The 24283-nt window shown below is 36.7% G+C and overlaps 1 protein-coding gene across 1 annotated transcript; it reads left to right on the top strand.

Moving 5' to 3' along the window:
* The first annotated feature begins 7152 nt into the window (after positions 1 to 7152).
* Positions 7153 to 22709, top strand: LOC133324087 (uncharacterized). Its single transcript, XM_061532973.1, has 9 exons — positions 7153 to 8796; positions 9580 to 9699; positions 9762 to 9890; positions 10012 to 10116; positions 10185 to 10699; positions 14515 to 15967; positions 16078 to 16608; positions 18568 to 19680; positions 20988 to 22709. The coding sequence occupies exons 1-9, from the start codon at positions 7153 to 7155 to the stop codon at positions 22704 to 22706; spliced, it is 7329 nt and encodes a 2442-aa protein (XP_061388957.1). The 3' UTR covers positions 22707 to 22709.
* The last annotated feature ends 1574 nt before the right edge of the window (positions 22710 to 24283 follow it).

Below are 24283 nucleotides of genomic sequence, written 5' to 3'. Positions count from 1 at the left end.
TTCTACGATTTCTCTGTGACAGTCGTCCATACTACAACCACACAACAATGACACGTTTGTTCATCCATGCATGTCCCGTCGTGCAATTTAATTTTTCACTACTACAATAACATTAAAAATAGTCTATTTATTAACACTTTGCCGGTCATTATTTTCCTTTTTCATACATTTTCTTTTTGTTGTTTTTATTTATTTGTTTCGCAGGCCTTTTTTTGTTTATTTTCTAATTTTGTCGTTTTTGTTTTGCTACCATTATTCCATTGTGTATCACTCTCACTACCCTGCTATGCGTGTGTGGGGGTCGGTCTCAATTTTTCACTTGTTTTTCTCTGCTGTTCTGCTGCTGCTCCACTTTAGATTTATAGATTTTTTCGCTGACCCTCCTCTTCTGTTGTGACAAGCCCCACAAATCATAATTTTTCTCAATTAAATTTCGGTCAATAAAATATTTAATTTATACAAAATAATTTCAAATTCATTTCTTCTTATAAATCGCAGCATTTCCTATGACAATTGCCACGAATATTCATTGGTATTTCATTTTTTCAATTAACATTCTCAGACGTCGATACGTCGACAAATCTATTCCGTCGTTGTCATCATAAAGTCCACGAATTAAATGTGAATTTTCCAAGCAAAATAATCGAATTTCTGTTATATTTTTTAAAGAATTCCATACTCTGCTATGTTATCTTCATTTTTATAGCAATTTTAATTGAATTGGTTTAGATTAAACCACGATTTTTACAATTTTTTCACAATTTTCACTCCGACACTCAGTGTTTTACCCGTTTTAATTAGCGTAGAATTGCAAATTCAATGGATCAGTGACGCACGTATCGTAATGTTGTCAAATAGAACAGCTGATTGTACAATTACATGGAATTAGTGGAGGACGTAACGCAAAGCTTATTGTCATTAGAGAGAAAGAGTGAGAGAGTTGCCGTTTCAAACAATAGGTGTGTCTGGTTACTTTTCCAGTAACATTTATTCAGTAAGTTCTAGTTCAGAGAGTAAGCCGTTTTTACTCTCTTTTGCGACAATACAGAAAAAAGTAAACAGCAACATTTAGTAAGTCCGCTTTTCCACAGGCAGATTTTTATTTGGCAAATTTTTTGTTTTCTCTTTTGAAATTTTCGCTTGCTTTTCCATTAGCAAATTTTTCTTTGCCAAATTTGCGAATCAAAATACAAAAGAAAGAAAAAAACGTCAAAAGTGTTTGCATTTTAAAGATTTTTTAATATTTTATTTATTTTTTATATATTTTATTATATAAATTGCAAAAATTAAAAATTAAATTTCACTTGCAAAAATTAAAGCAACAGGTTTGTAAACAAAAGCCGACTGTGTGTCAGTAAAGCGAATAGGTTGAAAAGGAAATGTCAACAAAATTGTTTCAACGAACAGAGCAAATCAGAATTTGCGTGTACGGCAAATTCTGAACAGGCAAATTTTTGTTTTTCTTCCTCTCGCCTACAAACTCAGTATTTGCCAAATAAAAATTTGCCTGTGGAAAAGCAGACTAAGATTTAGCAAATAAACAGCTGATTCAAGAAAACATTTTATTTGCGTCAAAATAACCAAAAAACAAAGGACGAACACAATTATTTGTATTGAATTTATTATTAAAAATAAAATAAACAATAAAGGAAAATTGATTTGGTATGTTCCCGGGAACATTGAAGCCTTCTACATCAATACATAGCCATCTTGCCTAAAATATATAAGGAATTACTTTCTAATTTAATGAAACTTTGCATTACTTACAAATTTTCTTTCATCTTCTGTAATTTTTATAGAACTTAACTTGAAATTGGACTTTGCAAATTAAAAATGTTTTGAATAATTTTTGTGTTTGGTCACAAAACAGCTGATCCGAAATTGGCTGAGTTTGCAAAATCTTACTGAATAAAATTCTTTCAGTAAACTCCAGTAAGTTTGTTGTTGTTCAACTGTCAAACTTGCTCTCTGACTTGACTGTCTTTTACTGGGTTTTTTGGTAAACAGACAACATTTAGTAACAATTGTTACCAAATATCAAGTAAAGAGACAGAGCTAATGTCATATGGAATGGGAAATTAATTAGCCCAAACAAATTAAAAAGTCGTTTAGTTCAATCGGATTCAAAAATCTCACATCGATCAGGACACAAACACTCACGGCTGAAAACATGTGGGAATTTCTCAAAATTCAGAAAATTGGGGTACGGTTATATTAAGGAAAAGGAATATTCATCAGATAATCTCCAATTGCTGATGACAGAATCATCTAGATATGAGAGGATTAAGTCAATGACCTCTATCCCTAATTTTAAAGGTCGGTTTATAATGTGTTACCAAGCCACTGTAAAAACACGTTGGCAATACAAATTACAAGTGTTGCCAAACACTACAATTTTCTGTAATTTTTTAACAGCTGATTTCCACTTTTCACGTTCCATTAACATCTTTCTCTACCAAATATCGGTCATTATGTATGACACTCATTCGTAAACACAACAGCATTTTGTTTTGAGTTTCTTCTTTATCTTTATTTATCTCTTATTCCTTGCCGCCTACACCTTATTCACAGCATGTGGAACGTTTTTAAATGCGCTTGGTTCACAAAAATATTCGAAGCATCACGGCCAACTTCGCTTGATTTTGATTGGTTTTTAATTGAATCGATTGTTTGATTGAATTTTGTGCCAAAAGTATTGAAAATATCAACAAATTTTTCCAATAAGAATCAAAGGTAATATAATTCAATTAAATTTATATATGTATATTGTTTTAAATAATTTTTATATAGAATGTATTTAGATTTCTGCAAGCAAGTTTTGGCGGTTGTAATTGTATTCTTTGATTAATTATCCTTCAATGTTTTGATATATGTAGTATCAAGCACACAAGAAGACATCTTGTAATAATAATTGTTTGAATATTAGAACTTTGCAATTAAACGGGAAAATAACGTCCGTCCCATTGGTCTCTATACCGGCAATTGTACATTATTTTCTAAACCGTCGCTAGCAATTGCCGGTCAATTCACAGGAATGTGGTGGTGGCCACACGTGCTGTATGTGCAGTTATATCAACTGGATTGATTCATATGTTATCCAATTACATACATACGTTAATATATACAGTATATATATATATACTGTATATATCTATAAGAATCAATTGCTATTCTACTTATTGCAAATATTGTATAGATTAGGTTTCCATTGCAGATTTCAAATTGCTGACAACCAGTAACATTCGGGGAAGTACAAGAAAAATCTAGGGACTCAAATTAAAAGTACATTTTATTTGAAGACCTCCACCATAACATTGGTCGAAGATCGTATAAAGTATATAATAAATAAGTGTAAAATTCTTCATCGACACTTCAGAGCCGCTTGGCTATCCACAAAGATAGTCACCGGTTCAACGATCTCTGCATCCAGACTTTTTATCAATTCCGAATATTGAGATTCCATTTGTAGGGTATTATGTCTTTGTGCACATGTTTGTAACAGGCAAAAGGAAACAAGACAGACCCATGGTTCCTTTTGAGAATATGCATAGAATCTCTTTCTGAGTCGATTTGTGCATGACCGCCCGTCTGTTGATGTTAAATTGTAAACAAAGTACATGTCGCATTTATCATCCGATTTGAACGAAATTTTGCACAGGTCATTTATTTGGTCCATGGACGAACCCTATCGAAATTCGGAAAAATCGATTCAGATTTAGATATAGGTCCCATATATAATTTCGTCCGATTTAAGGTAAATGGTGCACCAAAATCCCTATATATCTTTCGATATGCACGAAATTTGGTGCAGCGCACTAAATTAAGTCTAAAATGATGTGTGTTAAGTTTCGTAAATATCGGTTCAGATTTAGATATAGCTCCCATATATATTTTCGTCCGATTTAAAGTAAATGGTGCACCAAAGTTCCTAAATATCTTTCGACATCCACAAAATTGGCATAGCGTATTGAATTGAGTCTATAATGATATGTGCTAAGTTTCGAGGAAATCGGGTAAGATTTAGATATAGCTCCCATATAGATTTTCGTCCGATGGTGCGCCAAAGTTCCTAAATATCTTTCGATATACACGAAATTTGGCATAGCGTATTGAATTGAGTCAATAATAATGTGCTAATTTTCTTGAATATCGGTTCAGATTTAGATATAGCTCCCATATATATTTTCGTCCGATTTAAAGTAAATGGTTCGCCAAAGTTCCTAAAAATCTTTCGATATGCACGAAATTTGGCATAGCGTATTGAATTGAGTCTATAATGATGTGTGCTAAGTTTCGTGAAAATCGTTCAGATTTAGATGTAGCTCCTATAGATATTTTCGTCCGATTTTATGTAAATGGCGCGCCAACGTTGTTATATATATTTCGTTCAATTTCATGTCAGTGTTCTTTCGAAAAGGCGACGTCTGTTAGGAGACTATGTACAATGTACCCAAAATGATGAACGACATCATATAGTCGGCCCAGTCCGACTTTATTACTGGTTAGCCAATTGGATATTGAATTTCTGCACCCAGGCTGCTTAAACCATCTGCCGGCTTTTTCGCAGTAAATATAGCGGACATTGCCAAACACGATTATATTGTATTCGATTTTCTTTTCTCTTTCTGAGTCGATTTGTGCATGACCGCCCGTCTGTTGATGTTAAATTGTAAACAAAGTACATGTCGCATTTATCATCCGATTTGAACGAAATTTTGCACAGGTCATTTATTTGGTCCATGGACGAACCCTATCGAAATTCGGAAAAATCGATTCAGATTTAGATATAGGTCCCATATATAATTTCGTCCGATTTAAGGTAAATGGTGCACCAAAATCCCTATATATCTTTCGATATGCACGAAATTTGGTGCAGCGCACTAAATTAAGTCTAAAATGATGTGTGTTAAGTTTCGTAAATATCGGTTCAGATTTAGATATAGCTCCCATATATATTTTCGTCCGATTTAAAGTAAATGGTGCACCAAAGTTCCTAAATATCTTTCGACATCCACAAAATTGGCATAGCGTATTGAATTGAGTCTATAATGATATGTGCTAAGTTTCGAGGAAATCGGGTAAGATTTAGATATAGCTCCCATATAGATTTTCGTCCGATGGTGCGCCAAAGTTCCTAAATATCTTTCGATATACACGAAATTTGGCATAGCGTATTGAATTGAGTCAATAATAATGTGCTAATTTTCTTGAATATCGGTTCAGATTTAGATATAGCTCCCATATATATTTTCGTCCGATTTAAAGTAAATGGTTCGCCAAAGTTCCTAAAAATCTTTCGATATGCACGAAATTTGGCATAGCGTATTGAATTGAGTCTATAATGATGTGTGCTAAGTTTCGTGAAAATCGTTCAGATTTAGATGTAGCTCCTATAGATATTTTCGTCCGATTTTATGTAAATGGCGCGCCAACGTTGTTATATATATTTCGTTCAATTTCATGTCAGTGTTCTTTCGAAAAGGCGACGTCTGTTAGGAGACTATGTACAATGTACCCAAAATGATGAACGACATCATATAGTCGGCCCAGTCCGACTTTATTACTGGTTAGCCAATTGGATATTGAATTTCTGCACCCAGGCTGCTTAAACCATCTGCCGGCTTTTTCGCAGTAAATATAGCGGACATTGCCAAACACGATTATATTGTATTCGATTTTCAAATGTTCGTCCCTCTGTCTGGTGCGCAACAATCTCGGAGTTTATGCAAAGAGCCTTATTGACGCTAATATGTTGCGCCAAGGCTAACGGCCTTGGTGTAAACCCAACAAAGACGGAACTGGTAATGTTAACAATGAAGCTCGTAATCGCGGCTTCTTTGCTCCAATAACACTAGATGGAGTGCAGCTTCATCTTTCACCCGAAGCAAAGTACCTTGGCACAATACTGGACTGTCAATTACGATGGAACAGGAACGCTGAGGAACGGGCGAAGAGGGGGCTGATTGCACTCTATGCATGTAAAAATTCCATTGGGAAATGTTGGGGGCTAAAATCATCGACTGCACACTGGTTGTATAACACCGTGGTAAGGCCCACCTCTCCAATGGTTCTCTTGTTTGGTGACAATGCTTGCGCCACATTTTCGTCCGATTACTTACTTACAGCTATCGGCTGTGTTGGGTACCAGGACACCGTGACATCATGGGTAATGAAAGGGCAGACGAATTAGTTAGACGAGGCTCAATAAAACCACCCATCTGTTATCTTTATCGGAACATTGATGCGCTCTTCGACGAAAGAGCCTATAAACTTTGGCACAACGAACCTAAGTGCAATGTATCAATATCTATTTGGCCGACTGTGTCTACCAAAAGGACACACAATCACTGTTAAACCTGAGCAAAGCTGAAATAAGAGTAATGACAGAAATTATTACAGGTCATTGCAATACCATGGCATTTACCAGTAAATGGGACCATGATGTTACTGTAGACTCTGCGTTGACGAGGAGGAGACGGAGACAATTGAGCATATCCTATGTCGCTACCCCGTCCTGGCCTACAGACGGCACAAACTAGTGGTTGCTCACTTTCCACCGAGTCTTAGTTTCTTCTCAACAACGTAACCTGCTCTAATCTACAGCATCAGTAGAAACCTAAAGTGGTTGGGAAAGTGCAACCTTGGCACGTAATATATCATCTTACCTTCTCACAGAAGCTTCTCATCTCTCTCTCTTCCCATAGATCTCTCCATATATTTTTCTTTCTTTTCTTCTTTCTTCTTTTTGTGGATGATCACAATGGACCTGACGGTCTCAGAGCAGCCACATTAGTGACTGCACATCCCCAAACCTAACCTAACTACATACAGTGGTGGCCACAGAATTAAAACATTTACTGTGGTAAACATTTTTTGTCCGAACTCTATAGCCATCGATGCTATCTGATACTTACCTTCTCACACTTCCTTGTAAGCTTCTCATCTCTCTTCTCTTCCCATAGATCTCTCCATATATTTTTCTTTTCGTGAATGATCACAATGGACCTGACGGTCTCAGAGTGCTGCACCCACATTAGTGACTACTCATCTCCAAACCTAACCTAACTACATACATACTTAATTTTATATCGTAAATATTTTTTTCTAGCCATTCCTCTTGGGATAAACCCCCAAGTGAAGAAATATCTGAAGATGGACACAACGAATATTGAAAATGGTGACCATACGGTTGCTATAACCCATTTCATTAATCCTCACCTTTTTTGGTATCGTAAAATTGGCGGACCAGATGACAATTTTCATGCCCTGTCCACAATGGAGGAGAGACTTCAAATTCTCTATCGCGGTAAACCGGCCACAGACCGTTGTCGCCTTGTCGTGGGCGATATAGTCGCCGTGAATTTCGTCGTCTGGAATAAATACATACGCGCTGAAATTTTACAAATTGCCGAACTGCAACAAGAAGAGTATATCGTGTGGGCCATAGACTACGGTTTTCCGTTGCTAACCAAACGTCAGCATTTACGTTATTTACCTGAGGCCTTGGCCAATCGAATCGGTCATGTATATCGTGGCGGCGTGGCCAATATACAACCAGCTGTGCTGGAATATGATCATATCCAAAGTAATATTGTTCTGGCAAAACAGGATGAATGGATACAGCGGTCGTGTGATATGATGGAAAAACTATTATCCGATGCTTCGTGCATTGTTTTTGTTGATCAGTTTCAAACGGCCGACGATCACCATTGGGGCGATCTATTTATAACCAATCACAAAGGCAACAAATTTAATGCTCACTCCTATTTACAAGCGGCCAAATTTGCCATCGATGTGGACCCGCAACTATTCCCTAAAATGTGTGTCAAATTGAAGACAACCAATATTGCCCCTTGGCTATCGAATAATCGCAATACGAAATTCAAAATCAATTCTATTAAACACAACATGGCTGAGCATAATAATAAAATGACTTCGGCCATTATTGATGAATGTGCCAAACGTAAGGTTGAAGATTGGTGTGCCCGAAATGCCATGGCTCAACATGCTGCTGCTGATATTGCTTCGTCCTCGGAAAATTTAGAATCTTCTGGAACCGAGAGTGGTCACGATCATCACATTGATGATATAACATTTGATGATTCTGTATCCGTGGTGCATGAAAAGAATAGAAAGGATTCCAAATATCCAGCTCAACATCATCATCATCATGAACATAAACGTAAGGAAGATCCCGATGAACTACCGCTTAACTATTTAGGCAAAGCGGGTAAATTAACTAAAATCAAACAGCAAAAATATTCGAAACAAAATTTACCACCACGAGCCCAATCAACTGCATTTAATATGAACACGCAAGATCAGGGTGATGATAATGACATGTTTCAGCTGAATCCCCCGAAGCCAAAAGTTTCCATGCCGGCGGCACCAACCATAATTTCTACCACATCGACGAATTCCACAAATGTTTCCTCTCGTATACGTAAATTGGCGGATGTACGTCTGGAACAGGCCAGAAAACAGCAGCAGCAACAACGTCAGAAACAAAATCCACGTGATTTGGTAAATTCTAATGCCGGAACCACTTCTGTTGTATCAGCCGGTGGAGGTGGTAGCACCGATGGCGATAGTATAATTTCAATGCGCCAGCAACGTTTAATTGATTTACGTAAAAAATATTCGCAAAAAGATCGAGAATCTAAATCATTTTCCGATGAGACATATAATGTTACTTCAAATGTCCCTGCTGCTGCTGCTCAAGTGAATTTGCCTTCAGGTGGCACACGTACTCCGATTAGTTCCCGCACCCAACGTTTACTTGGCATGCGACAGAAGGTAAGATTTAAATTAATTTACAAAACTGTAAAATAAAAAATAGAGTTTTATTAAAATCGGTTCAGATTTAGATTTAGCTCCCATATATATTTTCTTCGGATTTTTAGCAAATTATGCACCAAAGACTGAAGTTTTATTGAAACCGGTTCTGATTTAGATATAGCTCCCATATATATTTTCTTCGGAAAATTGTTATGAAATTTTGCACAACGTACTGAAGTTACGATAGCCTAACATGTACCAAGTTTTATTGAAATCGGTTCAGATTTAAATATATATATTTTCTTCGGATTTTTAGAAAATGGTGCAACAAAGAGTCAAAAATTAGGTCGATTGTTACGAAATTTTGCACAACATACTGAAGTTGAGATAGCCTAACGTGTGCCAAGTTGTATTGAAATCGGTTCAGATTTAGATATAGCTCCCATATATATTTTCGTCCGATTTTTAGTAAATGGTGCCCCAAAGAGTCAAATTTAGGTTGGGATAGCCAAACTTGTGCCAAGTTTTATTGAAATCGGTTCAGATTTAGATATAGCTCCCATACATATTTTCGTCCGATTTTTAACCATTTGTGCACCAAAGAGTCAATTTTAGGCCGATTGGTACGAAATTTTGCACAACGTACTGAAGTAAGGATGGCCTAACATGTACCAAGTTTTATTGAAATCGCTTCAGATTTAGATATAGTTCCCATATATATTTTCGTCCGATTTTTAGCTTATGTTGCACCAAAGAGTCGATTTCTGTTTAATAAAATATATGTTTTGTTATTCATTTCAGTATCAACTGCACGATACAACACCACATTCCATAGAAAGTCCATCAACCCTTAATCCATATGAACGGTTGGAGCAATCTACAGCCACCGGCATTGATGATTCCAATTTCGATAAAACACAAGTAAGTACAAAAATCAAAATTCCATACATAATACCAATAAAATATGTCGTTTCTTTCGAAAGGATACTCAGGATTCGTCGGTGGGAAATAATTGTAGCAAACAATTCAGTGAAATGGGACGTAAATTGTTATCATCTACAATTAGTAGCGCCACCGATAACTCATTGATTGGGGCAATGTCTAGCTTCAAGGTAATTTATTTCAAAACCAAATTTTAAATTTTGTGAAATATTTTTTTTTGTATAAAAACAACAAACTGGGATTAAGCCTGACTATTTTGCAAAAACGTAATAATTTATATATTATTTTTAGATTAATGAAAATCCAACCAAAGAAGAAACAAGAAATACTTTTGATATATTCAAGGCAATTGATTTTGAAACTAAACCAAAGAATTCTGTAAATAGTAGTGACAAGGTAAAATATAGAATTAGATGTTTTGTGGTAAATATATTTTGCTAATATTGTTTCGCTTTCCAACGCAGGAATCTCAAAGTGCCTATGATGGTTTGACATTAGTACCGGCCGGTTTTGATATAACACGTTTACAAAAATATCGTGATGAAGAAAATCACTGGCATCGTAAAAAGACAACACGCCATGAAAATTTGCCGCATGATGACCAGACTGCTGTATCATCATCGGAAGAATTTTTAATACCCAATGATGGCAGGAGTACAAAACATGATGAAAGTGGTTCCTCATCTGATTTCTTTCAAATAAAACCACCAGCTATAAAACAGAAACACAATTCAAAACGTCTAGCTCCTCGCCCACTGGCTGGTATGCAACGTAAAGAAAACGAAAATCCAAATGTAGATGGCAGCATTAAAACTATCCTTGATCAATCTATACCCAGTATACCTGATACCGATAATGTAATACAACCACTTAAATACTCTTCTCAGCAACGGGAAGTGAAAGTTCCGAAAATAAAGAATAGCTTTAACAAAGCGGCGGCCACCTATGATGTCAATAATTATAGCAGTGAAATTTCGACGTAAGTCAAAGTCTTACTACAAAAATCTTCAGTATTCATAATGTATTTTTTTAATATATATATTTTATATATAAACACTATTTTCTATAAAAAAAAAGTGAATTCCATTTTAGTTTTGTATGCATTTAGCTTGAAGTATTTTATATTTGATTTTTTTTCATAATTTTTGTTTTGTGTGGTATTGAATACCAATGTTCCTTATTGCTTTATTTTTTATGAATAAATATTTCATTTCATAACCGAATCTTTTAAATGTGCCTTTTATTTTAAATGTTGTTGTGATTATTGTTTGCAATTTGTGTCCTTGGTATGGGGAAATTGAAAATGTTTTCTTCTTCATTTGAAATAAAAGGCACGTGCCAAAAGAAGATGAAAAGAAATCCACTGATGATTGGATGTGTGGAATCAGTATTTATTTTTAATTTTTATAAATTATTTTTTTATTAATTAATAATTATTTTAATTAATTAATATGAATGAATCCCAACTTCACTTTTAAATTTTAAATTAAGTAGATGCGAACAGTGACATATATTGACCACCCGTTATCGTGAAACGAAGTGAGTCTGTTTTCAATTTTATTCTATCCTATAATTTACGTATATGTAATAGAGGTAGCGATCCGACATTTAAAATTAGGGATAGAGAGAAGGTAATTGCATTAACCCTCTCAAATCTAGCATTAGCAATTGGAGAGTATTTGATGAATGTTCATTTTCGGGTCATTTAAAGATTTTCTTCGAGGTCTCTTTTGACGGCGGTAAACAAAAGCCTTATCGAAATCCGAGGAGAACAAACTGGGAGAAATACACGAATCTAACGAACTCCCAGCTGACTCTTAATACAAACTTAGAAACAGATGTGGTACTCAATGGGGCCGTCAACAATCTAACGGACGTCCTTCTCAGTTGGCCATAAGGAATCCTGTCCTCTTATATACCCTGGGAAAAAATCTCAACCATTGTGGTGGAATAGGGAACTTGGTGAACTGAGGAAAGCGACCAGACGACTGTACAATAGGGCGCATAAATCAAAACTCAATATTGACTGGAACTCCTCTATAGAGCTAGTTTCAACAAATACAAGAGTGAGATTAAGCGTGCAAAGAAAAAGTCTTGGATAAATTTCTGTGAGTCGATAGAAGATGTCAACGACGCTGTTAGAATTCGAAGATTACTATCCAAAGATCCGAAATCCATCGGGAGTATAAAGAAACAAGATGGAACGTGGGCGAATTCCGGTTATGAGACTCTTAATATCCTAGCTCAGACTCATTTCCCAGGTTGAAAAGATGTGCATACCATCAACATTGAATGTGATGACACTCTACCTCTTGCGTCTATTGATTTGGATCTCATTGGCAAGGTGGTTGGTTAGCAGAAATAATATACGCTGGGCAGTCAACATATTCAAAACATATAAATAACCAGGTCCAGATGGTATCAGACCGGCGATGCTTCAATTTGCCTTGCCAAGTATATATCTGATCCTTGAGAAGATCTATACCAAGTCACTCTGCACCAAAGGACTATAGACCCCATTAGCCTATCATCCTTTCTCCTCAAGACTCTCGAAAGATTAATCGACCTGGAGATTAGGAGTCGTCATGTAGACACCACCTCTGTTAGCAATTCGCAGCACGCATATAGAAGAAGCTTTCAATGACGTTAAACTTGAGTCGGAAAACCACTCACTTAAAAAAGTTATCATTCCTGAAACCCTTACTTGCTGGATAAATAAAATGCCAATTTGAAGAATTATAAATTCAAATGTGGGGGATACCGCATTGGAGTAACTCCAACAAAGACAGAACTAGTAATGTTCACTAGAAAACGTAAGCTCGACGTTTTTGCTCCACCAACACTGGAAGGAGTGCAGCTTCATCTGTCGCCCGAAGTAAAATACTTTGGCACAATCTGGACTGTCAATTACGATTAAATAGGAACGCTAAGGAACAAGCGAAAAGAGGGCTGATTGCACTCTATGCATGCAAGAACTCCATTGGGAAAAGTTGAGGCTAAAATCATCGACTATACACTGGTTGTATAACACGGTTGTGAAGCCCATCCTTTCTATGGTTCCCTTGTTTGGTTGCACTGCTTTGGCCACAAGTCGACACCCAGCTAACTAGACAAGGTACAAAGAGCCGCTGAACTTAAGGCCTCTGTGTCTCAGCATTAAGTGTCATGCCGCGCGTAGTGCCCTAAGGCTGCATGAACAAAATCTATGGCGAAATTGTACCTACGGGCATGGATGTATGCTGAACGAACTAGGTATGACAGTGGGCCATTTGACGATATAGATGTCGTTATCACTAGTAGAGACGACTGGAACCGTAGCAACCCTCCCCTGGACGGTCTGGTTTTTTTATACAGATCGATCCAAGATGGAAGAAAGTACAAGGGCTGGCGTCTACTGTGAAAGGCTAGGTATTGAGCTTACCTACAAGCTGGATAGCAACTGTAGTGTTTATCAAGCTGAAATCTTCGCTATTTAAAAGGCTGCGGAATTGATAAAAAGTCTGGAATTGTGGATAGTCAGGCGGCTCTTAAAGGTATCAAATCCTGTAATATCAAATCTAAGGTCGTTCTCGAGTGTAGAACAGTTTTGGAAACACTCACAGCTATGGGCTGTGTTGGGTACCAGAACACCGTGACATTATGGGTAATGAAAGAGCAGACGAATTAGGCAGACGATGATCTCAATCTACAGATCTAGAAATCGAGGGCTCAATCAAACCACTCATCTGTCATCTTTTTCGAACTTTGAGGCGTTCTTCGACGAACGAGCCAATGAACTCTGACACAACGACTCTGTCAACCAAAAGGACACACTCACTGTTGAACCTGAGCAATGCTGAAATTAGAGTAATGACAGGTGTCATTTAATCAATATTCAGTAAAAAAATTAAATCAATATTCAGTAAATATGAAGAACTGTCGGATCCGTCAGAATTATTTGCTAAAAACTATATAGTTAGATCAAATAAGCAAACAAAAAATCGAGGAAGAAAGAACCGGTTTTTTATAATTTTTGAACCGGATATTCAAATAATGGGGACTACCGTAAGAGGGAGTGAATATTAAAAATTTTTGGTAGGGAGATTTGTTGCCATATACGACTACAAAATACCAAATTACAGCGAATAAGAACTCAAAGTACTAAATTACAACCAATTCGGTCGAAAAATGCGATCAAAACCAAAATACAGAAAATTTGGGGGTACTGTTATATAAGGGCTACCAGAAAAAGTGGACCGATATTTATAATTTTTAGTTGTACCAAATTTCAGTAAATTCGGTTGAAAAACGCGCTCAAGAAATTGGTGGGTACCCTTATATGGGAGCTATGCCTAAACGTGGGCCGATATAGCCCATCTTCGAACATGACCTGCCTGCAGACAAAAGATGACTTTATGCACAATTTTGGCGATGTATCTCAAATCGTTTAGACTCTAGAGTGATTACAACAGACAGATGGACGAGCTTAGATCGTCATAGAATTTTACGCTGATCTTTATAGGGTCGGAAACGATTATTTCGATGTGTTACAAACGGAAAATCGAAATTAATATATCTCCATACTTTCATACGATTATTTCGATGTGTTACAAACGGAAAATCGAAATTAATATACCTACATACTTTGCTGGAGGGTATAAAAAAATAAATATTAAATATTTTCAAGGTCTATTTGAAAACCTGCATTTTTTATTTTTTTTTAAGTCCTTCATTTGATTACAACTTTTCACATCTCATTTAGCCCATTTCGCACATCAATTTTTATTATTTTCCTCTTATCTTCCCTAAAATTAGTTCCTCCACAACAAACTCAACGCCAAATAGTGAAAAACATTTACAGCGAAAACATCATCAGCATCGACAATTGAAATCTCCATCAATGCAAATTTCCAAAATTGATGAAATTTTACAACAACATCTGCTGGAAAAGGAACGTGGTAATACAAATATTCTAGATTTAAAGAATAGCATAACCAGCCCACAACGATCTCAAACATCTGCTGTATCATACACACGAATAGAACGAACGCCACATAACAACAATTCGCTATCATCAAATGATTTCACGGATAGCGAGACACGTTCCAAATCATCTACCAATAGCGATGAGAAAATTCTCCTACCAGCCGGAAAATCACCAGAAAATAAACATATGAAAAATATGTACAACTATAATACTCTTTTGGAAGTGAAACGTACCGAACATCTGCCCATAATCGAGGGTGAAATTGCAATGCAAACCAAATTCATTGATCATTTGGTATTGGCCCATTCCAGTGTACCATTGGAACCAATAGAAAATGTGACAGAGGCCCCATTTCTGCCAGAGATTTATGAAGAAATGCGAAATATGCGCGTCAACAAGGTCTATCGCATTCAGGTGTACTCGTGGTCTCATGTCTTGCGGGGTAACTCATTGTTTGTGGTAAATCCGGCAAGAAGTGGTAAAACATGGTCATATCTACCGGCACTGTGTAGCTTAGTCTGTTGTCGTTATCAACGTGTCAAAGAGTCATATGGTCCAGTTGCCATCATTTTGGTGGCCTCTTCGAAACATGTTGAATCGGTTAACGGTTATTGTCGTCGTTTAATGAGCGGCCTCAAAGCCGACGCCCCCAGTTGTGTACCCTCATATGGTATGCGTAATTTTATCGATACCAAGGTGCAATTGCTCAATGGGTGTGGTATATTAATCACAACACCTTCATCCCTGTTGCGGCTGTTGCGTGATAATGCCAATGAACCTCTATTTGACAGTGAACGCCTACAACATATTGTCATTGATGATATGGATATTATGTTATCACGTTCCCATGAAGATTTTGAGTCTGCTGTTCGTATTGTTTTTAAATTGTCGAAAAAATCGAAAATTAAAACGTTGCAGCCACAATTGATTGTTACATCGCGGGATTGGGATGGTGTTATGATACGTTTAATACGTAAATCAAATCAACCCTTGCTGTTGATTGGTGACTTCTTAGAGGCAGCTGTCTATGGACGAGCTGCACTATCGGTGAAATTGAAATCTAGTCAGGAGAAAAATGATACCATTTTACGTTTCATAAAGAAATGCACGGAAAGTCTACAGGGAGATTTGGAACATGGCCGTATGCTTATTATGTGCAATAGTGATGAAGATGTACGCAATGTTGTGCAATTTATTACGGAGTGTGGTTATCCTTGTTTGCCCTATTATAATCGTTCAACCGATAGCGAACAAGCCACCGTGGATGAATGGAAGAAGAAAGTGAGTATGGAAGTAGGATACATGGATAAATAATAATTGGAATATATACAAAAAAGTTTCCTTTAATATGAATTTGAATTCCCTCTATTTCATTTCTCTTCATTCAACAGGTTTCCTCACAAATTCTCGTCTGCACCGATGCCCGATTTCCCGAATTGAAAATACAAAATGTCTACAATTTAATACACTATTCAATGCCAACATCATGGACACAATTTACAACACGTTTCTCAGCATTGGCACAAACCTATGATAATTTTGTATCAAAAAAATTCGAAGAACAACCGCCACAGCCACTAATAGCCGCTACATCGCCACGATCACTAGATGCGACCTCTTCGGCCCACTCAATGATATTACTAGACGAAGATAATAGTTTACAGCTACCGCGTTTAGTTGACTTTTTACGTAAACATAATCAATCGGTACATTCGGACATATTGGCTGTGTCGAAACGTGTTCTTATCGAACGTGAGGAATCACGCTTGTGTAAGGGAATTTTGCTATGTCCTCAGCTACTCGAATTTGGCGAATGTGATGATACACGCTGTGATAAACGTCATGAATTGACACGTTTCGATATAATTGATGATCGTGATGATATACCATCAGATGGTGAATTGAGAATACATATTTTAAAGGTAAGTACGAGGTCCATGATTTTGTCTTTTTCTTCTCACCATTGCCATGATTTGTGTATATTAATGTATCTGACATATTTCCGTTGATATTAGAAGAACGGGCTTCAAATAAATTACATCCGCTTTAATTTCTATCGGTCATAAATTGATGTCACCACAAGACATACGCAGTATGGGACTAGGATTGCCTGCCCTGTATGCAACCGGTAATCTTCCTTTCTACTCAAGACTTTAGAAAGGTTACTAGACTCAGAAATTAGAAATACTATTGATCAAAGCTATATTAACAACTCCCAGCATGCATACATCAAAGGTAAATCAGTGGATATGACTTTAAATGAGGTGTTTGAACGCATTGAGAAGAATATAGAGTCCTCTGGCTACACCTTGGCAGCGTTCCTCGATATTCAGGGAGCTTTCAGCAATGTAAAGCTAGAGACCATCCATTCCGCTCTCGTTAGCTCAGGTATCCCCTCACTTCTAACGGGATCCCCTCACTTGATTGCAAGTCCGCTCTGCATGATATACGACGGAGAGTTTATTTATGTTGGGTTCCAGGACATAGTAGTAGAAGAAAACGAGATAGCCGACGAGCTTGTTCGAGGGGGCGCGCAATTGTCCAATCTTCCGATTGAGAGATCTGGCAAAATCCTCTTGTTCTACGGCGAGGTAGTCGGTAACAGATGGTCGAGAGAACCTAGTTGCAGAATCTCTAAAGCTATCTGGCCTGAATTCTCTCGACGAAGAACTTCTTCACATAATAAGAGAGAGAGAGAGATAAAAATCATTGTGGGGATAATAACAGGTCACTGCAGGATTCAATCTCTCACTTCGAAATGGGACTCCAGCGGAGAGGATTACTGTCGTCTATGTGAGGACGAAGAAGAGCTAGAAACAATTGAACATAGGAAAAGGTCCTTCAAATAACTGACGACTTGCAACCCCGTCAGGGTCAGCTCGATCCATGATTGCTAATGGCCGATCATCCAGTACCTCCTGCCGAGCAGCAGAGTCGCTAGGCGCCGTTATATGTTTCTGGACTACCTGCTTCTAGGCAGCGTGTTTGGCTTTCACCACACCCTCACCGCTCTTAGCAGGTTTCTCCTTCGACACTACTACCGACGCAAACTCGACTTTGTGGATCTCTTAGCAGCAGGCCGTGATCGAGATTCGGCTCCCGGGTCGCTACCTTTGGCGCATCCACCAACAACTGCCCAATTGTTACAACCTTAGATATCGGATTCGACAATTCGGCAGAGGGTGAGTTTTAAGAAGGGGAGGCCTTTTTACGGGCTCTCCGTCGGGCTTACTTCGACAGTCCCTTACCCTCCGTCTTCGTGGATGTTGGTGTCTGAGACGTCTCAGTACTCTTGGGAGGTACTGAGGGCTTAGACGTCTACAACAAGTCCTTTCAATCAAGAAATTCCTCGCAATATCATTCGGATAGTTCCTAGAAAACTTCAAATGAATTTGTGGTTCCTCTTGATCAAAAGGAACTCCTTTTCCGTGATGTAGTTACTGTCTCGTCCAATGAAATTCGGCTCCATAGAAAATGATTTTGGTGAGGGATTGAGGTCACCATGTACTATTCATACTCACAAGCATTTATTTTCGAAATCTCTTCCTTATTTCCATTATGTAGATTCAAATGTGATCAGAAGTCCAATAATATATGTTTTATCAAATACCTACAGTACTTTTCGTAACCTTCTGGTTCGAATTTCCAAAAATTTCCTTATCTCACGCCTACAAACCAACAACAACCCACACTCAAGCTTCAGCCGTTTCACGTGGTCAATGATCTGTCAGTCACTGACTTATAACTAAGCTCTTTTATATATTAAAAAATATAGAATGTCCACCGATTTTAGTGTCAGGTTATAAAAAGTTCTGGCCCAGTCGTCGTTTTTGGTATTTTATTTGAAATTTCTTTTAAATGTTTATCTCTTTTTCTTTTAGGTATTTTCCCCCACCCACTATGCTGCTCGCCTTTTACTACACAAAGCACCTAACTCGACACAATGGCAGGAAATTCGTCGCTCTGGGGAAAATTTAACATATTCTGTACAAATGGATCAGCATTATCGTAACGAAGATAATCTATCGCTACATTGGCCACCATACATCAATGATTTGTGTATGTACAAATATGGTGATAATTTCCGTAGAGCTCGCATCCTTGAAGCTCCCGATTTGGCTGGTAAAAACCTTAATATTGTCCAGGCCAATTTAAAAGTTACCCTAAAATTAGTCGATGTTGGAATTGTGATAAATTCCGTCAAATGTAGTGAACTATTCATTTGTGATGAAAAATTCAAAGAATTCCCCTATCAAGCCATCGATATTCGACTTATGAATGTGGTGCCATTCGATAATGAACGTACCTGGGATTCGAAAACAACGAAGCAGGTACAAAATTGGATTATGGATGAAATCAAAGCAAATCATGTGGTCCAGGTGGGTGTGACATTTGCCTTTGCCCAAACCATATGGGTTAACAATTTGGTGGTAATGGAAAAGTTGTCGACCCTTGGCACCTATAGGCCATATGTTAATTTGAAGTTGTCGCTATTAAAACGAAACTTTGCCTTGGCCAGTAAAGGAGGTGAACGAAAACATGTACGTGATATTGCCATGGAATATGGTTTATTAAAGACCAATGCCAGCAGTGTCATGATGAGCTGTGAGGCTACCAATCTTATTGATACCACCCTGGAAGATTACGAGTCGTGTCATAGTGATTTAATAAAATTCTCATCCTCCACGGGGGATGCTATGACAAATACCAGTATTGATTCGGTAACAAATGATTCTCTAACAAAACAAGAGAAAGAGATGGGAAGCAGCGGCGGCGGAGGAATTGCGAAAGAAAATCAAAATTACAACCAAAATTTGTATAAAAAGAAAGAGGAAAGCAGCAGTGTGTCGAAGGGGAATCAAAATGAGAAGCTGAGTTTGGATACAAAGGAGTATAAGGCCACAAAAAGTGCAACAAAGGAATCGTTTGACAACGAAGAAAATTGGGATGAGTTACAATGCGAGGACCCAATTGAGGGCAAAGAACGTGGAGAGGTAAATTCGTTATTCAAATATATTTTTATATCCTCCACTATAAGGTGAAGAATATATTAAATTTGTCATTCCGTTTGCAACATCTTGAAATCTTTTTCGAAAACCCCATATAGACCAAATTATTCATTATCAGAATAAAATACTATATCAATTTAGCCATGTCGAAATTTAGTAACAGTACAAATTTCCATTACTACCTACATCATACAATCCAATAGAAATTATTTCTCAATTTCAGGATTCCAGACCTATCGGTATTGTACCAAATTTAGTACCATTTAGTAGACATAAGTACGAATTTCCAAAACTATTTATATACCTCAATTCTTCCAAATTCAAATTGTACCAAATTTAGTGCAGTTAAGTACTTTTCGTATACATGTTTACACACTTCCGAAACCACCTCCTTATATCGACTCTACTTATCAACCTTAATTCGCATTTCAACTTTCAAGTTTTTAGCTCTATCCATTCACATGCTACGAAATTGTACAAAATTTTGTACACTTTAGTACTTTTCCGATACTACATCTATTCTACACTCCATCAGTGACCCTCATTTCAAAATCCAAAATCCAAATTGTACCAAAAGTAATACCATTTAGTACTTTTCGTACACATAGGTATAAATTTCCAAAACTACCTACATATCGCTATCCTACACTCTGACAATAATGTTAGTTTCAAATTTCAGGCTTCCAGCTCCATCCGTACCTCCAAATTCAAACTGTACCAAATTTAGTACAGCTAAGTACTTTTCGTATACATGAGTACACACTTACGCTGATGTTTGAGTTTTAGTCCATTCTGAGACTTATAGTAAAACTTTATGGCGAACATTTCTGTAGAATATTCTGAGCAGCTTTAACACCGTTTTTAATGAGTTTTCAATCACTTTTGGAAAAGGGGACGGAAAAGACCCCTTCAATGTGTCAGTTGAGGGTTAAAGTTGCATACTAAAATATTCCTCGATATTTTATCAGTAATATTGCCGAAGACACTATATACCAAAATACAAGGATTTCAAGAAATCATAATTCGAAAATTATCAAAATTCTTGAAAAGGTGAAATATTACACCGCCTTTTTAGGCCCTCTTTCATAATCTGTTGGATTTTCCCGGTAATTATCAAAAACTTGAAAGTAAACATTTCGAGTTTTCGAAAAATAAAATTCCTATTGTTGGAACAGTTTCAATATAGATACATGTTTAACATAGGTCTATGCAAGGTTCCACACTCATTTTAGATATTTTGAAGACTACCCACCTTATGGTAATTTAATTTCAATTTTTTCTATTCTCCTCAGATTTATTTACCCCTAACAACTCCATCCACCAACAATCAGAATGAACACAAAGCGAAAGGAGAGGAGCTTTGGTCCCAGTTGCCATTAAATGATCTGACCAAAGTCGAAATTGGTGACGAAAGTGAAAATGGCAATTGGGAAAATATTTTCCTACAAATCATCGATAAAAAGCATATGGCCATGTTTGATGACCTCAACGAATTAATCAATCGTCATGTGGCCAATTTAAAGACCATAGCCGAAAAGGAGCCCCCCAAGCGTATTTACGATTTTGAACCACTACACAATTGTATTGTCAAATATGATAATATGTATTTGAGAGCCAAGGTCCATGGCGTATTTGGTAATAGTGTTAAAAAACGACTATATCGATTTTTCCTTTGTGACTATGCCTGTTTTACCAATGCCAAATCCAGTGAACTTTATAATGATTTTCTATATGAAACCACCGAAGAAATTGTCCAGTTTATACCCTATCAGGCTGTGCACTGTACATTGGCTGGCATACAAATGGATCGTTTTGCCAAGCGATATAAAGTTACCAAAGAATATCTGTATGCATGTGCAGTGGAGCAAAGATCGGCGGAGGAAAAACAGTCATTAAGTTTAAATAATCTTCCGATTTATTCGTACAAAATCCTTTTGTATGAATGTGAAAAATCGGGTGATTTTCGGCATGCTGAAATGTTTAATCGCACCCTTGTCGACAAGGGTATAACCTCAGTGGATGAGGATAATAAACATTATTTAAAATATAAATTATGTTTAGACGATGATGATGATAATTCCAGTGAGGATGTTAAAGCTCAACAGCCAGCATCTGGCATTGTTCAAATGAATTCTTCTACCAGTGGAAGTGATATTAGTGATGTTTATACATTCGAACAATTATTGGAGTGTATTGAAAAATCTCATGAATTAGATAAACTTGATAATAATTTATTGGATGAGGCCAAAACAGTGATTGAAGAAATCAAAGAAAACACTAAAGAAGAGGAGGCGGGTAAGAAAAATAAAGTAAAAAATATAACAGAGCAAACCCCAAATGAATTAACCAAGAAATCTGAAATCACCAAGAAATTGCCAAATTATGACGACGATGAAGACCATTGTACAACAACTGAAGACGATTCGGATAATAAGAAATCATCCTCGATTTCCATTAGCTCATCAAATGATGATGGTTCCTACATTGTAACCCCACCGCCAATATTAAAAGCCCTCTATAAACGCCCAATGACAACATGGTATGAAACCGATTGCTTAATTATCATATCAATATATGCCCCTGACATTACCGAATACAACTTGGAAATAACACAAAAATCGGTATTTTTCAACACCATTATACAAGACGAAGAATATGTTGTATTCCTCAACTTACTCGGCTCAATTGATCCCCAACAAGTATCGCATGAAATTAAGGGCTTAAATGTCATAATACGTTTAGTTAAAAATGTATTTGTAACATGGCCCCGTCTACTCCAAGAATCCACGAAATATTCTTGGTTAAAATTTAATTACAATGCAATTGCTGGATCGGAATTGGAGCACATAATGCCGCAGCAACGTTTACAGGCGATATTAGAGAATGCACCAAATATTGATGAATCTCGCATATTCGATGAACTAGATTCGGATGACAGTGAAAAAGATCGCTATCAAACGTTTAATCCCATCGATACAAATGCCGACGATTATGATCCTTTTTCAATCTAAAAAATAAATGAATAGATATTGAAACTTTTTATGTTCCTTAGATATGTAAAAATTGAATTTTTTAACTATACCATATAAATATATGAATTATTTGTTTTGTTTCCCTCTTTTTTATTTAAAAAAAATAGAAATAAAAATGTTTATTTTTTAATATAAAAAATAAAATTGTATTTACATAAAATCGTACGAAAATATATATGGGAGCCATATCTAAATTTGAATCGATTTTCATGAAACTTAACTCACATCATTCTAGACTCATTTCAGTACGCTATGCTAAATTTCGTGCAAATCGAATGAAATATAGAGACTTTGTTCCACTATTTACATAAAATCGGACGAAAAAATATATGAGAGCTATATCTAAATCTGAACCGATTTTCACGAAACTTAACAGACATAATCCTACACTTATTTCCATACGCTATGCCAAATTTCGTGCAAATCGAAAGAAATATAGGGGCTTTGGTGCTCCATTAACATCAAATCGGAGAAATAAATATATAGAAGCTATATCTTAATCTGAACCGATTTTCACGAAATTTAGCACACACAATTCTAGACTCAATTCAGTACGCTATGCGAAATTTCGTGCAAATCGAAATAAATTTAGAGGCTTTGGTGCTCCATTAACATAAAATCGTACGAAAATATATACGAGAGCTATATCTAAATCTAAACCGATTTTCACTAAACTTAACACACATCATTTTAGACTCATTACAGTACGCTATGCCAAATTGCGTGCAAATCGAATGAAATTTAGAGGCCTTGGAGCTCCATTAACCTAAAATCGGACGAAATTATATATGGGAGCTATATCTAAATCTGACCCGATTTTCACGAAACTTAACACACATCATTCCAGGCTTAATTCAGTACGCTATGCCAAATTTCGTGCAAATCGAAAGAAATGTAGAGGCTTGGTGCTCCATTAACCTAAAATCGTACGAAAATATATATGGGAGCTATATCTAAATCTGAACCGACTTTTACGAAACTCAACACACATCATTTTAGACTCAATTCAGTACGCTATGCGAAATTTCATGCAAATCGAAAGATATATAGGGTCGTTGGTGCTCAATTAACATAAAATCGCCGGAAATTTATATGGGAGCAATATTAATATCTAGACCGATTTTCACGAAACTTAACACACATCATTCTAGGCTCAATTCAGAACGCTATACCAAATTTCGTCCAAATCGAAAGACTTTGGTGCACAACTTACATTAAATCGGGCGAAGAAATAAATGGGAGCTATATAAATCTGAACCGATTTTTCCAAATTTCAATAGGGTTCGTCCCTGGATCAAGTTAATGAGCTGTGCAAAATTTCATTCAATTCGGATCATAAATGCGACCTGTACTTTGTTTACAATTTAACATACAGACGGACGGACGGAATCGACTCAGAAATTGGTTTTATGCATATTCTCATGATACCCTGTAGTACTACTGTGTGGTGAGGGTATAAAAACGCAAAGCAAAAGGTAATCCGTATCGTTCACTGCTAAGGGAACGGGCTTAGAATAATAAGGGGAAAAAGAAGATCCTGTTGAGCTTGATATATA

Source organism: Musca vetustissima, unplaced genomic scaffold (genome assembly GCF_032173495.1).
Source record: "Musca vetustissima isolate MV318-11 ecotype Yass unplaced genomic scaffold, APGP_CSIRO_Mvet_v1 utg27302, whole genome shotgun sequence".
In the NCBI taxonomy this organism is placed as follows: Eukaryota; Metazoa; Arthropoda; class Insecta; order Diptera; family Muscidae; genus Musca; species Musca vetustissima.
The sequence above is the reverse complement of the archived record's forward strand: the minus strand, read 5'-3'. Positions and strand labels throughout refer to the sequence as shown.